The 17,642-nt window shown below is 36.4% G+C and overlaps 1 protein-coding gene across 6 annotated transcripts in view; it reads left to right on the top strand.

Annotated features, from left to right (window-relative positions):
• The window catches only part of Relch (RAB11 binding and LisH domain, coiled-coil and HEAT repeat containing), a 91,037-nt gene that overhangs the window by 28,403 nt on the left and 44,992 nt on the right, over positions 1-17,642 (top strand). For all 6 annotated transcript variants that reach the window (XR_002477031.2, XM_021654000.2, XM_021653996.2 and 3 more), the window contains 6 exons: positions 1,472-1,675; positions 1,778-1,869; positions 2,446-2,736; positions 4,951-5,026; positions 8,234-8,329; positions 15,740-15,852. Coding sequence is in view for 5 of the 6 variants with exons in the window: in XM_021654000.2 (XP_021509675.1) it covers positions 1,472-1,675; positions 1,778-1,869; positions 2,446-2,736; positions 4,951-5,026; positions 8,234-8,329; positions 15,740-15,852 (872 nt within the window). In the remaining variant the exon portion in view is untranslated. The remainder of the gene's footprint in view (positions 1-1,471; positions 1,676-1,777; positions 1,870-2,445; positions 2,737-4,950; positions 5,027-8,233; positions 8,330-15,739; positions 15,853-17,642) is intronic.

Below are 17,642 nucleotides of genomic sequence, written 5' to 3'. Positions count from 1 at the left end.
ATTATTTAATATTTAATTTTAAGTTATAATTATTTCATTATTTAAGCCATCAAAGGATTGAAGTGCCAAGTTTATATTATATGACTGTGCTAAAGTTTTTCAGTCTCATAAATTAATTGTAATAAGATGTTAACAACTTAGTGCTAAATTATTTTATTTTAGGATAAGTTGGGGTGGTAAGAAAGAATATCTGTCTGTGGTTTATTACTGTATAATTTCATACAGCCTATCTAAAAATATTTGCCATAGAGTATTCGAGATACTGTTTTTTGGTTTGGTTTGGTTTGGTTTGGTTTTAATGAAGTTGAATTGCTCTGAATTAATGTGAATGTTTCAAAACACAACAAATTTACAGGTAGCTGTTTGGATTCTTTAAACTGCCAAAAGCATTTTTACTAATGCAAGTTAGATTTAAACAGCTAGAGCAAGATTGGGAGGTTAAGTTGGTTATTAATTTAGAGTGTATGGTGACTATCTGTAGATGACGCCCTCAGTCAGTTTACTTGTAATTTGTAAGTATGGTTGATGAACTAAGCACTTAGACTATTTTTGCCCTGTGATCAAACTCAGGACTTAGTGCATTGTAGACATGCACTGTATCACTGAGCTCTATCCCCAGTCCCTCTTTGATAGGGTTAGAGTTAAAAAACAAAAACAAAACAAAACCTTCACATAATCATCTAACAGAACTAATCAGAAAGCTCAAAATTGTAAGAATAATAATTGTGCAGTGAAAGAGTATCTAGAATGTAGACTTTGAATTTTTGGTTGTTGTTTTGTTTTGGGTATTTTTTTTTTTTGGTTGTTTATTTGTTTGTTTGAAGACATGGTCCCACTATGTACCCTTGGCTAACCTGGAACTCATTACAGGCTGGCCTCAGACTCACAGAGATCCATATGCCTCTGCCTCCCTGGTGCTCAGATTAAAGGTGTTGCACCATCATCCCTTGAACATTTTTTTTAAGATTTATTTATTTATTTTACCTATGAATGCTCTATCTGCAGGTAGACCTGCCTGCCAGAAAAGGGCATCAGATCCCAGTATAGATGGTTGTGAGAACCATGTGCTTGCTGAGAATTGAACTCAAAACCTCTGGAAGAGCAAACAGTGCTCTTACACACTGAGCCATCTTTCTCTCTAGCACCACACTTAAACATTATAATGAAATTATTATCTTTCGTTTTCCAGGGTAGCAATACTTACCTTACAGGGTCTCGTGTGTGTGTGTGTGTGTGTGTGTGTGTGTGTGTGTGTGTGTGTGTGTGCGTGCGCGTGCGCTCGTATTCTTGTATATGGAAAAGTCACGGAACAGATTTGATTTTGTACCTCTACCATATTGGTGCCAGGGACTGAACTCAGCTCATTGAATTTGACAGCAAAGGCCTTTACCCACTGAGCCTTCACACCAGCTTCTCAAGGATTTTTAAAAATCTTTTCTTTGTGTGTGTGTGTGTGTGTGTATTCTATTAGGATTTTGAATTATGGGATGATGTGGGATTAAACATTCCCAAACCTCCAGACTTGCTACAACTTTACCGAGATTTTGGAAATCATCAAGTGACTGGAAAAGATCTTGTGGATGTGGCCAGTGGAATAGATGAAGATGAATTAGAGGCTCTTACACCAATTTTAGGGAATGACCCTCCAACCCTTGACACTCCCCTGCCTATAGAGGTGAGAAATACTAGTTAATTACTCGTTTCCACAAAAAGTTTATGTAAAAATATTACTGTGAGATCTTGAGTTTCTGCTTTTTTTCCTGCTTTGATTTTTTAGAACTCCTTGCTAGTACAGAAATTAGAAGATAAAATTAGTTTATTAAATAATGAAAAATGGTCATTGATGGAACAAATCAGAAGGCTTGAAAGGTTAGTACTTAGTTGTTATTCGTAAAAGTCCTAAAGTTTGTATTGACATTGGCAGGTTATATAGATACATGAAGCAGGGTTTCAATGTAAGGCATAGTATTTTCACATAGCAGTTATTAAAGCCTTTAATTCGTTTCTGTATTTAAAATAGCAAAATGTCTCCCCTCACCAGTAAACTAGATGGATGTAGTTGTCTTATACTTAAGAGAAGTTAGATAATTTAACTTCACCCAAAACATGTCAGTTTCTGTAAAATAACTCCACATAAGTGGCATTCATGTTTCCCCATTCATTATTCCATTTTCTTTGGATAATATTTAGTGGGTTTGATTCCAGTATTTCAAATGGCGATTTCTCCATAGCAGGATTTGGGGCCATTGTTTCTCCTCCTGGTGATAGTTTGCAGCTACACTTTTAGGAATAGGAAGCTCCAGTGACTGCTATACAGAGAGCTTGGGCTCAGCAGCTATTTGGCTTTTAGAATGTTCTGTTTGTATTCACCCTTTCTCTGGGGGTAGATACTGTTGTTAAAGCTTTCAAAACTGAAATTGTTCTCTGCGAATTTTCTTTCTTCAGTGAGATGGACATCCTCAAAACTGAACACTTTACCACCCCAGCAGTTGGTGACTTTGTTCAGCCTTCCTTGGTTCAGCCTTCCCAGAAAGATTCTGAATATAGTAGACAGACAGTTGTAAATAGTTCAGACCAGGAAAAAAACAAGGATGTTCATCTTGAAATACCAGATGAAGCCGATTCCTCTGTTTCTAAAGAGAATTCCTCAGGTTCATTCCCCAGGAAGGAAAGTGAAGAACTGCCACCTTCTTCTGTACCAAGTAAAACCACAGTCCATTTTGACCAGCCCAACAGGTAGGTTAGTGTGCATGCTATGCTTTGAAATGTGTCTTTCACTATTTGTGCATTGTCAGGCTGGAAGAACCTCAGTTTATATTGGAACACCTTTTGCAGAGTTACAAATTATTACATTTGATATGACTTAGCATATGTGTGGAATGCCTGTCTCAAAATGGCACAAATAATTATTAAATTATATCCAAAAGAAGAAAACCATAAATTGACAATTCTGTCTTTGAGTGCATAAGACCATAAATACCCTGTAGGTTACTAAGAGCTCTTGGCATTCTCTCCTACCTGTCTTCTGACAGGCACCTCCTACCTGTCTTCTGTTATCAGACTCAGATTTTAATGCTATTACAAAACAAGACAAAAGTTTTGTTCCCAGGCCTTTTTCTACATCTGCTTCATTACTAGCAATGTGTCATTAATACTCTCTTAATTCATTTGGTTTTTGCTGAATTATAGTGCTTAAACTTAGGAAAAGAAAAAATGGTAAACGATGAATCCTATCCTTTGTGATCAGATTATCTAGTAGAGAAAACAAGCATAAATTTTAAATATTTTCAGTTGCCCCCTCCCTCTGCTTCATGGGAGTGAGAGGAGACAAGGGAGGGGGCCACAGGTGGGAAACAAATTGAATAAATTATAATAAATGATAATAATAAAAAAAGATGAAAAAAGAATATACTAAATGAAAAAAATATTTTCAGTTGTAACAAAAAAATATTGTTAATGGACTGTTTACTAATATTTTATGCATATGTGCTTAGTGTATTCCGATCATTTAATCCTGTCGTTCACGTTGGCCATAATCTTCTTTGAAAACTACTGGGTTTGTTTGTATAAGATGCTTTCCACTCATGAATCACAACCTGTTATAGGTCTTATCTTTGTATACATGGAGCTCACAAATTGGATTAAGGTGTGTGTTCCTTAAGGTGTATTTATTCTAATCTGAATGAGATGAAATCATGGAAATGGTGCTCAGTAGTAACAGCACGTGAAAAGTCATTCCATATAAGAGCACCCATATAGTTCTTTTATACTCTGAAGGTTGATGGTGTTATATTCACTCAGTAGATCCTAACTGCATGCCAGGCAGTTAAAGTATAAAAGTATATAAATTTAAGTATAAAAGAGAATAGATCTTGCTTTGTGAACACATAATCAAAGCACCCAGCCTAGTTTTTAAAAAGAAAATTTTCACTGAAGAAATGTCATCTAATCTAAATTTTGAAGGCTGAGCGTTAACTATGCAAAGAAATCAAAGAATGAATGGGTAAAGAGTCTTTTGGGAATGAAAATGGAAGAAAAAGATTGGCAAGATAACTAAATGCTGGAAGGTTTATTGGAACTGAAACGAAGAGAAAAGAACGGGTTCAGTAAGGGAAAAGAAAAGACTGGTGTGTGGTTTCTGTTTTGAACATGTAAATAGATTATGGCCCTTTCCATATAAAACGTATAGGCAGTGCATAAAAGAGCAAAGGGTACAAGCCTTGGCCCGTCTCTCTTAACTCTGCACTGATGGGAAGTACTGAGTGCAACTTTGTGGTGCCTACTAAGTACGCTTTTGTGAGTTTTGGCAGTGGCCTTGTGTTTGTAGGTAGAGCAACCCATCCGTAGTCAACCTTCTGAGTACTATTTCATAGAGATCAGTGTCTGAGAAACAGAGCTAGGCTTGACCATTCTCATCAAAGATCAAAGCAAGTTAATATTTTCTATTGTCCCTCCAATGTTTTTCTTTTAAATTATATCAGGAATGTTCAGTGAACCTTCCCTTCTTTTGTAGTTTTTATGTAGGATAAGATTGAATCATTGTAGATTAGCACAACTGCAGTGCCTTTCTGGCTTTGTGTCTTGTTTAACCTTTGTCAGCTTTGCTGAAGCCATAGAAAATGAAGGGTGGAGATAGTACTCATTTTAGACTTTGGAAATATTATCTATAAGTATTCATTTCATCATGGCACCACTTAGTGTTTAACCCACTAGCACTTAAGGACCATTCCTTTATATATGGCTTCAGGCTATTTGGGATGAGCAGTGTTTTCAGTAGTATGATTGTATTGGTCAAGTCTGATGGCTGAGAAATCTGGGCAACACAAATTCTGGGGTAGAATTATAGAAAGGAGGTGAGTTTCCATATGCAGATATACAGCTTACTTCCTCCTGAGTTAGCAGTGCTAATTCTAAGGTATTGTCTCCTTATTTTCCATTATTTTCTTGAAGGAAATTATCACCTGCTTTCCACCAAGCACTACTCTCTTTTTGTCGAATGTCAGCAGATAGTCGTTTAGGATCAGAGGTAAGTTTAAATCGCAGCTTTCATAAAATTTATCTACTTTTGGGGGAGGAAAGAATTGTTTGTATGTTTACAGGGTTTCATATAAAAATGTTTGTGCTATGATTACAGTGCAGTTGAAAACACATTATTTAAAAGTAATTTTTAAAGAAATAGTGCCTAAAATTCTTAAGCACTAAGGAGGGCAGTTGATTATTGGTTCACTTCAGTCTGGCACTCTTTCTTATAAAATCGGGTCAGCTTTCTTGAAGCTGATGTATTTCATCATGCAAGCTATTGATGCATTTCATCATGCAAGCTGTTGCCCTGTCATTGTTGCAGAAACCCTATATCTGACAGAGGCCTATTATCCAGAATATATAAAGTACTTAAATTAAACAAACCAAGTAATCCAATTAAAAAATGGGATACAGAACTAAACAGAAACTTCTCAATAGAGGAATACTGAATGGCAGAGAAACAAGTAAAGAAATGCTCAACATCCTTAGTTATCAGGGAAATGCAAATCAAAACAACCATGAGATTTCACCTTACTCCCATCAGAATGGCTAAGATCAAAAACTCAAGTGACAACTCATGCTAAAGAGGATTCAGAGAAAGAAGAACCCCCCTCAGTTGCTGGTGTGAATGTAAACTTGTACAACCACTTTGGAAATCAATCTGGCACTTTCTCAGAAAATTGGGAATAATGCTACCTCAAGATCTAGCTATGCCACCCCAGACATATATCCAAAATATGCTCAAGAATACAACAAGGACATTTGCTCAACCGTATTCATAGAAGTTCTGTTTGTAATAGCCAGAAGCTGGAAACAACCCAGATGTCCCTCAATGGAGGATTGGATACAGAAATTGTGGTACTTTTACACAATGGAATACTACTCAGCAATTATAAACAAGGAAATCATGAAATTTGCAGGCAAATGGTGGGATCTTAAAAAGATCATCCTGAGTGAGGTATCCCAGAAGCAGAAAGACACACAGTATATACTCACTTATAAGATAGGATAAATGTACTAAAATCTGTACACCTAAAGAAGATAAACAAGAAAGAGTACTTGGGGTAAGATGATCAGTCTTGACTTAGACAAATGGGATGGACATTGGATGTAGGAAAAAACAGTAACAGGACAGGAGCCTACCACAGAGGGCCCCTGAAAGCTGATACTGAGACTCATAACCAAACCTTCAGCAGAGTGCAGGGAATCATATGAAAGAAGGAGGAGTTAGTTAGACCTGGAGAGGACAGGAGCTCCACAAGGACCAAATATATCTGTGCCCATGGGTCTTTTCTGAGACTGTTTCTCTAACCAAGGACCATGAATGGATATAACCTAGAACCCCTGCCCAGATATAGCCCATCGCAGCTCAGTATCCAAGTGGGTTCCCTAGTTAGGGGAACAGGGACTGTCAATGACATGAACTCAATGGCTGGCTCTTTGAGAGGAGCAGCCTTGCTAGGCCACAGAAGCCATTGCAGCCAGTCCTAAAGAGATGTGATAAGCTAGGATCAGATGGAAGGGGAGGAGGACCTCCCCCATCAGTGGACTTAGAGAGGGGCAGGGAGGAGATGAGGGAGGGAGGTTGGGATTGGGAAGGAATGAGGGAGGGGGCTACAGTTGGGATACAAAGTAAATAAGCTGTAATTAATATAAAAAAATAAAAATTTAATTAAAAAGAAAGAAAGAAATTTGTAGGTAAATGGTGGGAATGAGAAAAGATCATCTTGAGTGAGGTAACCCAGAAGGAGAAACACACGCTTGGTATGTACTTACTCAAAAGTGGATATTAGCCATATAATATAGGATAAACATACTAAAATCTATACTCCTAAAGAAGCTAAACAAGGAAGACCCTAGGGAAGATGCTCAATCCTCATTCAGAAGGACAAATGCAATAGACATTGGAAGCAGGAGAAGACAGGGAACAGGACAGGAGCCTACCACAGAAGGCCTCTGAAAGACTCAGTATACTGATTGAGGTATTGAAGCAGAGGCTGAGACTCATAGCCAAACTCTGAGCAGAGTGCAGGTAATCTTATGAAAGAAGGGTAAGATAGAAAGACCTGAAAGGGACAGGAGCTCCAAAAGGAGACCAACAGAGCCAATAAAACTGAGCCCTGGGCCTCCTGCAGAGATTGTCAACCCAACCAAGGACAATGCATGGAGAGGACCTAAAACTCCAGTTCAGATGTAGCCCATAGACTCGCTCTCCAAGTGGATTGCCTAGTAAAGGGAACAGAGGCTCTGTCTGTCATGAACTCAGTGACAGACTCTCTGATCACCTCCCCCTGGGGGGTCCAACCTTTCCAGGCGAGAGGAAGACAATGCAACCAGTCCTGATGAGACCTGATAGGGTAGGTTCAAATAGAAGGGGGAGGAAGACCTCACCTATCAGTGGACTAGGAGAAGGGCTTTGGGGGAGAAGAAGGAGAAAGGGTGGGATTGGGAGGAGATAAGGAAGGGGGACACAGCCAGGAAACCAATTGAATAAATTGTAATAAATGATAATAATTTAAAAAAAAGAAAAGAAAAGAAAGAAAACATACCAGCAACCATTGATGAGGCTCCATTTCTGGGCTCTCCCTGCTTTCCAGAGCTGAAACATAGTAGGCCTCCCATTTTTCACTCCTATTATTTTTCAATAATATTTTATTTTATCTTTTTAAATAAATATTTTTTCTGGCATGCAGAATTGCTTAGGTTTATGTACATTATGACTTTTAGATACATCAGTGTGAAGATCCATTGAATCAGGATGACTGATATCTGTCATTACAAATATTTTTTTGTGTGTTGAACATATTCAAAATCATCAATCCTCTCTATGAGCTAGTTTGTAATATTCAATTTGCTATTGACCACGATAGTTATCTTACTGTGCTACATCTTTAGCTGCTAGGATAAACAACTTTTTGTGTTGTCCTTAGTAGGTTGGAGTATAGCTTAGTAGAAGGCACTTGCTTAGTGTGTGTTAGCCAAACATCATGAGCTCTAAATAGATGTTATCCCTCATACCCAGCTGTACCCGTTACTAGCATATTTACCCCATGCCTGCCCAACACACATGGTGTTATCTGGGGCAGTGTTAGTATGAGTTATAATGCTGAATTTGTGTTTACATCAGAAGTGACAAGATCCAAAGTATAAACTTTTACTTTCCTAGATGCGCAGAAGTCATCCACAATCATTTAACCGTTTGGTTTTCTAGGTGTCTAGGATTGCAGACAGTGAAAAAAGTGTTATGCTAATGCTGGGACGGTGCCTGCCACACATCGTTCCAAATGTGCTTTTGGCAAAAAGAGAGGTAAGACACAGAAATGTTTTCACCCAGTGGTCCCATCGTGTGGGCCATTTTTGTCACTTGGAAGATTAGTGTTATATTTTTATTTTGTGAAATCTGTTACTTGCAATCATATTCTTACTTTTGTGCATGCGTCTCTGCTCCTAGAGAATGGTTTTACACCTCTGTCAGGTGAGTTCAGTAAACCTGCATGGAATTCATGGTTTCCAGTTTTGCTTAAAGCATTATTATTAGCTTCTGCAGTGCTATTACTGTAGGTCCATTTATGTGTCATGAGTGCAGTTATTTTCACACTACCAAACACTAATTGATTTTTTCTGTTCTTTTGATGTCTTTGATACGTCTACAAAAGTTGACACTCATTGAAAACTAACAAAGACTAATTAATGATGTAACTTTTTTCCCAAATGCATTTGTAACTGCTCGTTATAAATGTTACTTTCACTGTGTTTATTTGATAATAAATTATATTAGGATAGTAATGATTACAATCATAATAACCCTTTTAAGGTTCCTTCTTAAGTTTTTCTTGTATATACATCCTTGGGAGGTACTTTAAACATCCTAGATAACGTTGCAAATAAATTTTAGTATATGAGACCTAGATCATGAGCCAGGAACGTAGTAAGAAGTTATCTTTACAGGTATAAATAATTATTACATAATTATATATACTTAGCCAGTAAAAAATTTAAAAGTATATGTTTTTGTCATTATTGTGTTAATGTTTACCTTTGATTTTACTCATATTTATGGGACCTACAGTATAATAGGTACATAATGCATTGGCAAAACCCATTTAAAGCTGACTTTAGTTATCTATTTAAGCAAAAGAAATTTGTACTGATCCTCAAGAAAGGATATGTAAAACTTTGAAAGATTTTATTCCTGTAGGTGTTTTTAATTTTTAAAATGCTTTGAAACCATTCTTGCTGATGGCTTTATTTTTATCTAATTTAAAGTGATTATATGAATAGTAATATGTGTGGAAGTTTTCTAGATCTTGAAGGATCAGTGCCCAAATTCAGATTGTTTTGCAGTTCTGCCTGGCAGGATGGTGTTTGGGCTTTTCCTTTCTTGGCTTGTAATGTTTTGAATGTGTTATGAATTACTGTTTGCATCCTCTTACTTGTCCTTCTCAGCACAGTCATAACTGTAACCAACCTGATTCTCTTAAGACCAGTTTCACCTTTTTTATTTTTTTTAAACTTAATCATAAAACACTTCTATAACTAAAATCTGGTTGTACTGCATGAAGTATTTATGGACTTCTATCAATAATCAGATACAGTGTGCTTGTGTGTATACATGTATACTTGTCTGACTGACTTTAAATTTTTTATGTTTGAAAACTATTGAAGATTTTTGTAGGTTCATGAAGAACTGGTCTTTTTCTCTAATTAGTTTTATCTTGTTCTATTCAATTAAAGTTGTATTCTCTCAAAATTAAATTAATAAATTGTGAAGTGTATATTTGCTTGGTTTAAAACTAAACTCCTGGGTATAAAATATGAAAGGACAAAACCTTAGAGCATGTGCTTAACACCCATGTGGCTCTAGGTTGAATGCCTAATACCACCAGAGGGAAAAAAGAGGAAAAACTTGTCTTACTGTATCCCTGACATGAATTTATTTTTATATTTTACCTCTTTAGGTCTATATTTTTAAAGAGTTATTGTGATTAAAAGATTGGTATTTGGGGTTTATTTCCCAACTTTTGATTGCTTTTTTTTATTTTCAGCATAACCAGAGATAAAAAAATTTAGTCAACTGATGATCATAATATTCTGATTCCATAACACATTAAAAACAGGGTTTGAGACTTTTAGTAAGCAATATATTAATATACATTAATTTTAAGTAGATAAACAACACAAATCCTTTTTCAGATTCCACATAAAATTTTACTAACTTCTAATATTTTTCCAAGTCCTTTAAACATTTTTGATTGGACTGTCTTTTATGTTTTAGCTATAAGAATAGAGAGCTTAATATATTATGCATATAAAATCCTTATCCCATGTGACTTGCAATCATTTTATCGTCTTACCACTTATATTAAGATTTTTGAGCTAACATAGTTCAATAGAAAAACTTTTGCCTGTTGAAGACCTTTGCCACTTCTTTTGACAATCAACTGGCAATAGATTGTGTAGATTGTGAGATTCTGAAAATCTCATTCACATATATATATAAAATTTATATATATATAAATGATAGGTATTATATATATATGTACATATATAATACCTATCATTAAGCCACTCCCACACTGATTTTGATTACTCTTGTGTTTAAAAAGTTTAAATAATTGGGACATTTGAGTCTTCCAATTTTACTTGTTCACTATTGGTTATTTAGGGAGCCTCACATTTATATAGATCTTAAAGCTTAGCTTCTTTTCTGCAAAAACTGGTCATGAAGATTTTGAAAGATATATTGAAACTTTTCATGACCTAGGGAACATTGCTATTCTGCCAACATTGTCTTCCCTGCTTCCCCGCATGGGTGTGTCATGGCTTTTTGGGGGGTGGGGGGTTGGGGTTTGGGGTTTTTTTGAGGCCAGGTTTCTCTGTGTAGCCCTCGAAGTTCTGGAACTTAGTTTGCAGGCCACAGTGTCCTCAAACTCAGAGATCCACTTGCCTCTACCTTCCAAGTGCTAGGATTAAAGGCGTGCACCGCCACGCCTGGCTTATGTCACAGTTTTCTATTCATCATCACTGCTTTAACTTCTTTGATTTCATTTGTTCTCAGCATTTATTCTTTTAGCTGGTGTTAAGAATGAAAATGTTTTATTAATTTTCTTTTAGGTTATTCATTGCTAGTATATAGAAATATGACAGCTGTTTATGTTCATTTATATAATACCTTGTAACTTTAAATGAATTTGATTTCATTGTTAATAGTTTTTATGACTCCTCTGGTGTTTTCTGCATGTAGAACCATAAAATCTACAGAGATAATTTTGGAGACTTGGATACCCTTCACTTATTCCTGTGTTTTAAATACTCTATATAGGATTAGGAATAAATTTTGAATGGCAGTCTTTATTGGAAGCAGATACCCTTTGTTATGTGGGTGTCTGATCTGGTGTGGGCAGAGATGCTCTCAGTCTTTTTTGCCTTTTATGCTAGTTCTGGAGTTTTACTTTATCTTGAGAGGGTGATGAATTTGGTCATGTTCTTTTTTTCATGTGTATTGATGTGATAACATGATTTTTTTCTCGTTGTTCTGTGTAGTGGTATATTGGTTTTATGTTCATTTTTGACTTGCTAGAGTATAGCCCTTTTGTGGTTTATAATCTTTTTAATGTGCTATTGATTAGTCACTAGTATTTTCTTGAACATTTTTGTGCCTGTATTTATAAGAGATACTGGTCTAGAGTTGTCTAGTGTTTTTACAATTGTTTTCTACTTTTCTACCTGGCTAGGTAATATCTTCCTAGAATGTGCTGGGGACTACTTACTGATCATTCACTTTGTTTTAGATCCTTTTCAGGTGCCTATCTCCCTTCTTATCAAATGCACACTGTTTTTTCAAAATAGAAAATTGGAACTAGAGAAATAGTTAAGCAGTTAAGAGCACTTGCTGTTTTTTTTCCTGTGCTCAGCTCCCAGCAGCCATATAAGGTGGCTTACAACCCTCTGAAACTTCAACTCCAGGAAATACACATTTAATTTATTATAGATATAATTACCATAGATATTTTCTTAACCATGTGGTTATGATTTTACTTTTGTGTAAAAAAATCAAATTCTTAAATATCTGCAAATGACATTTTATATATTACTGTTACTTTTTATATATTTAAATTAAAATACACAGACATTTTTCTAACAGTATTACCTTGTCTGCTTAGAGAAATTTGGCTGTCGTATTGTAGATATAGCAATCAGATTTACAATGAAAGTTTTTTAAAAGCTGGAGTTCTTGAATTAGAGGGATCATGCCAAAAGGAGAATATTGATCTGGTTTGTGAATGAGTTGTGTGATAAGTAAAATGGTGAGCAGTAATCTCTGAGTTGTGGATATGTTAATGCTTCAGAGACTTAGAGGTGAATTCACAGTAAATGTAAATAAATAGCACAAAAGATGTGTGCTTTTGGAATTTTTTATTTCAAGAGTACTATAAGAAGGTGGGAATAAATAAATGACAGAATTGGGATTATTTATGTCTGATCCACTTAGCAGGTAAAATTCTAGTGACAATCTGTGCCACTTATGTTAACAGGCTCTTAATGTTTTGATTATTATTTCTATCAGCACTGTGTCAGAGGAAGAGGCTCTCTGGCTTACCTTCATCACTGAGTTGTACATGTTACAACCATTAATGTATCATAGTGTATATCAAGGTGTACCTAATTACCTTGGTATGGAGCATCAACCAAAAATTATTGGTAGTGATTTCTCATATGTTACAAATTTTGCTAGCAAGAAAGTAAATCAGACAACAATAAAAATTATTAACAGCTATCTATTTTAACAAACAAAAACTGGGTTTTTCCTCAAAATTTCAGTATCTTTATTTTTAGAATAAAGGAACCCAAACTTCGATGCTTTGCTTCTCATGTTGCAATTTGGATTGTTTGGTAATGGCTACTATGATGAGAAGCTGCCTTTTTTGTTGTTGTTGTTTTGTTTTGTTTTTTGTTGTTGTTGTTGTTTGGTTTTGGTTTTTTGAGGCAGAGTTTTCTCTGTGTGACCTTGGCTGTCCTGGACTCTGTAGACCAGACTATCCTTGAACTCACAGAGATCCACCTGCCTCTACCTCCCCCAGTGCTGGGATTACAGCTACATGTCATTGTGACCATCGATAAGAAACTTTTTGAGGCCACCTTTAGTTTAATAAGGTCAACGTATCCACAGGGGATACATTCATATATATATATATATATATGTAACATTTGTCATATCTGCAGTAATTCAAATTCTTAACCTGTTTCACTTGAGGAAAGTGAAATGTTTGCCTTTGGTACAGAACCAGTGTCCTCAGCTGCCATATCCTTAGCCATTACAGTTAAACAATTTTCTATATAATACATGAAGAACTTCTGTTTTGTTAAGAATGCTAAGCATCATAACAAAGGAAACCAGAAAGAAGTGTTGTAAAGCATAAAAAAGAAATGTTCTGTACCACATTTTTAAATTTTTTAAAGACCAAAGATTGTACTACTTGTTTTAAATTCTCTCTGTGCAAGTATGTCAAGTGTCTTTCCTTCATGTCATAACTTTATAAATTTTAAAATGAATATAGATTATAGATAAAATGAATATAAATTAGCCTATAGATTAAGAAAAGAATATAAAGGATAATATAGGAAGTACACATGTAGATACAGACAGGAAGAGGGATACGAGTTCAAGAAAGCTGCTGGGGAGCAAACGATTGGAGCTGATAGGAGGAACAGGTCAAACTTGGGAGTCTTTTTGTTTTAGAAGTTGTTTGTTCTCTGTGCTTCTGGGAGAATTTCTAACATAGAGTTATACTCTTAGTAGGGTACCCTGACATTGAAACTGGTAACTTCTCTCATTGGTTGCATTGACTCATCAGCCTAAACAGAATCACCTAAAAGAATTGAAACATTTCTTGCTATTAATGGTCTTCTCCCCTGTGTCACTGAACTTCCAGGTCAGATTAAATGTTTTATGAGTGTTCTCCAACAAAATCTTAACTAATCCAGCACACATCATATTGGCATCCAGTGAAGTCTTCAGGACTCATATGTAGTCTGTCTTCCATTCTCCATGCAGAGTTATTTCTCCTGATTTTTATTTCTGTCACTTTTCAGTTGCTGTTTAGTCCAAGATCCACATAGGCTTCTAAATAAGATGATTGAAGTAACAGAATAAGTACTTTTGACTTTTTACTTCTTACATTTGTTTGGAGTTCCTCTTATCTAGATTTTATAACCTCAATTTTAAAATTTGTATCAACTAATGAAAATTTAATATGAAACATAAAAATCCTTGAAAAATAATAGAAAAGGACTTTTACTTGCCTTTAAGATCCTATCCCAGCTCTACAGATTGTGTCATCTACTTCTAATTAAGCAACTACATACTCAAGACTTGCTTCTCTTACAGGGTAAATTTAGCGTTGTCTTCTGCTAAAGAAGATCTTCGGATGTAATCTCTTGCCAGAGCAGCCACGTTCTAAATTAAAATTCCTTTACAACTTCCTCCTTTCTCTTTAAGCTAAAAATTATGCATAATTATTACAATAGAAAAAATTATCAATACTACAAACTTAACAGTCTGAAAGACGTTAAGAAGATCCGCTCAGCCATTGATCTGATGATCCTCTGTAATTGCAGTCCTGACCATCTGTCCTTCAGCATCAATCTATTTCAGCATCAAGGTTTTCCACTCTGCCAGTCTGATGATCTCTATGTCCCTCCCTATTCAGCTGGTTTATTCTCCTTGCGGTTGGATCTGTTTTCTGCACAGCTTCCTTGAGTCTTGCCTTTCTTTGGGAAGCTTATCTTATTCAGATCAGATCTTTATCAATTTTGATACAACCCTTAGTATTTTATCAACTGTGGAAAAATAGGCAAAACTTCTTTCCCAATGAAACACATTCCTTGAGTTCCATTCTGATGCTAAAAGTATACAGGTTGATCTAATTCAGTAGTTTTTTTCCACAATCCAGTGTGTTTGTTTGTTTGTTTGTTTGTTTGTTTGTTTTCTGAGACAGGTTTTCTCTGTGTAGTCTTGGCTGTCCTGGACTTACTTTGTAGACCAGGCTGGCCTTGAACTCACAGAAATCTTTCTGCCTCTGCCTCCCTGAGTGCTGGGATTAAAGGCATGTGCTACCACACCCAATTGACACTCTAGTGTGTTTTAGGTAATTTTATTCCCCACCCCACTTTCTGTTTATAATTAGATCTTTCCTCGTGGAGGAAAGTTTTGTTTTTGTTTATTTTGATTTTTGCTTGCCTGTGTTTGTTTTTATTTGGATTTGATTGTTGTTTACAGGGAGGGGTTATAGGTCAGGGCCTTATACATATAAGCTAATTACCTTATCAATGGCCCAGTCCCAGGGAAAAGTTTTTATTTATTTATTTTTGGTTATTGTTGTTTTTAACTTTTGAAGCTTTAAAAACAAATAGTGAACCTCTCTGCAAGAAATTTAAAACACTTTCAAAATTAAAGGTAAATCAGTTTTTCAGTGGTGGGATGTTATGAAATATAAAAACAGTTTTGGGCAGTACTGGATAGGAAAACAAGGTCAGTTGAATCTTAAGTAACTTTTATTATACTGATTTACCCTTTTGTATAACCAACATATGCATATTTATAATGATACTCTTGTTTTTTGAGGTTTAATGTTTAAGGGTATTCTGGAAGAAAAAAAAGTAGAATATATTGCAATAAATCTTTATTTTGAATTTCTCCACCCTCCTGTTTCTTTAGGAGTTGATCCCCCTCATATTATGTACAGCATGTCTACACCCTGAGCCTAAAGAAAGAGACCAGCTCCTCCATATACTCTTCAACTTGATCAAAAGGCCAGATGATGAGCAAAGGTGGGTGTACTGCTTCAGGGATAAATAAAGGAGCACCTACAGGCCTTTTTTTTTTTCCTTACCGGGTATCATTTTCAGTGTGCTGGAGCTCTTCTGTCCACTGTCACGTAGATGACTTCAATTATGTTATTGTCAAGTTTGCTTTTTTTCTGTTCAACTCATTTTTAAAAGGAATCTGCAATTTTCCCAGACAAATAAACAGATAATAGGGAAATCACTATGAGAAATTAAGTTTCCGGAAATAAGTACTTCATGAAGAAAAAAAAAAAGCTGTGAAAAATATGTCCAAATTGTATTGAGATGCCCTGCTACTATAATTACTAATAACCAAGTCTTTGCAAAGTGAATTTGTACCTTGTTCTTTTTGTTTGTTCGTTTTCACTTTACATCTGATTGTATCCTCCTCCCTCCTATCCACACAATCCTACCCTCCCTGCCTCTTCCCCCAACCTCTCTGCCCTTCTGCTCAGAAAAGGGAAGCAACCATCACCAAACCACTATATCAGGATTGAGTGAATCTTCTTCCAGTTAGGCCAGGCAAGGCAGCCCCACCAGAGGGAAGTGATCAAAAAGCAGGCAACGGAGTCCATGTCAGAGACAGCTCTTGCTCTCTTTATTGGGGAACCCATTTGAGGACTATGCTGCCCATCAGCTGGCTACATATGTGTAGGAGGCCTAAGTCCAGTCTTTGGTTGGTCTCTGCAAGTACCTCTCAGCCCTGGTTAGTTGGCTCTCTTGATCTTCTTATGGAGAGTTTCTGTCCTTTCCAGGTCCTTTTATTCTTTTCCCCACTTTTCCATAAGACTCTTAGCACTTGGCCTAATGTTTGATTGTGAGTCTCAGCATCTGTTTAGATTGGCTGCTAGGTGGAGCTTCTCAGAGGACAGGTGTGCTATGCTCCCATCTGCAAGCAGAGCAGAGTATCATTAATAGTGTCAGGAGTTGGCTCTCTCCCATGGGGTGTCTCTGGTTGGGCTAGGCCTTGGTTGGACATTCCCTCAATCTCTGATCTAACTTTATCCTGTACATCTTGTAGGCAAGGTATATTTTGGGTCAAAGTTTTTGTGACTTCCTCCACTGGAAGTCTCTTTAGTCTCCGTGACCTGAGCTATTAGGAGTCTTAGCTAGAGTAATGCCTATATCCTCCCAGGAGCCTACCCTGTTGTATGTCTTCTCCAGCTTGTCTCAGCAATGCCCCTGCCCTCGGTTTCTCTATTCTCTCCAAGCCCTCTGGCCTCCTTCCCACTCTCTCCTCACAGCTGATCCCCACTCTCATTTTCCTCAATACTCCCTCTCCTACCCTGTTCCCTCTCTTCATCCAGTTCTTCTCTCTATTCTAATTCCCCTTCTGAGTGAGATTCAAGCATCCTCCCTTGGGCCCTCCTCGTTACTTAGCTTCTTTGGGTTTGTGTACTATATGGCTAATATTCATTTATGAGTACATACCCTGTGTGTCTTTCTGGTTCTGGGTTACCTCACTCAGGATGACCTTTTCTACTTCCATAATTGCCTTCAAATTTCATAATGTTTCTATTTTTAATAGCCAAGTAGTATTCCAACGTGTAAAGCTACCACAGTTACTTTATCCATTTTTCAGTTGAAGGGCATTGGGTTGTTTCCAGTTTCTGGCTATTATGAATAAAGCTATTATGAACATAATTGAGCAAATGTCCTTGTTGTATGCCAGAGCGTCTTTGGGGTATATGCCCAAGCAAGGTCTTGAGGTATGGCTATTTCCAGTTGTCTGAGAAGGCGCCAGATTGATTCCACAGTATTTAGAAAAGTAAGTT

Source organism: Meriones unguiculatus, chromosome 18, assembly GCF_030254825.1.
Source record: "Meriones unguiculatus strain TT.TT164.6M chromosome 18, Bangor_MerUng_6.1, whole genome shotgun sequence".
Taxonomy (NCBI): domain Eukaryota; kingdom Metazoa; phylum Chordata; class Mammalia; order Rodentia; family Muridae; genus Meriones; species Meriones unguiculatus.
The sequence above is the reverse complement of the archived record's forward strand: the minus strand, read 5'-3'. Positions and strand labels throughout refer to the sequence as shown.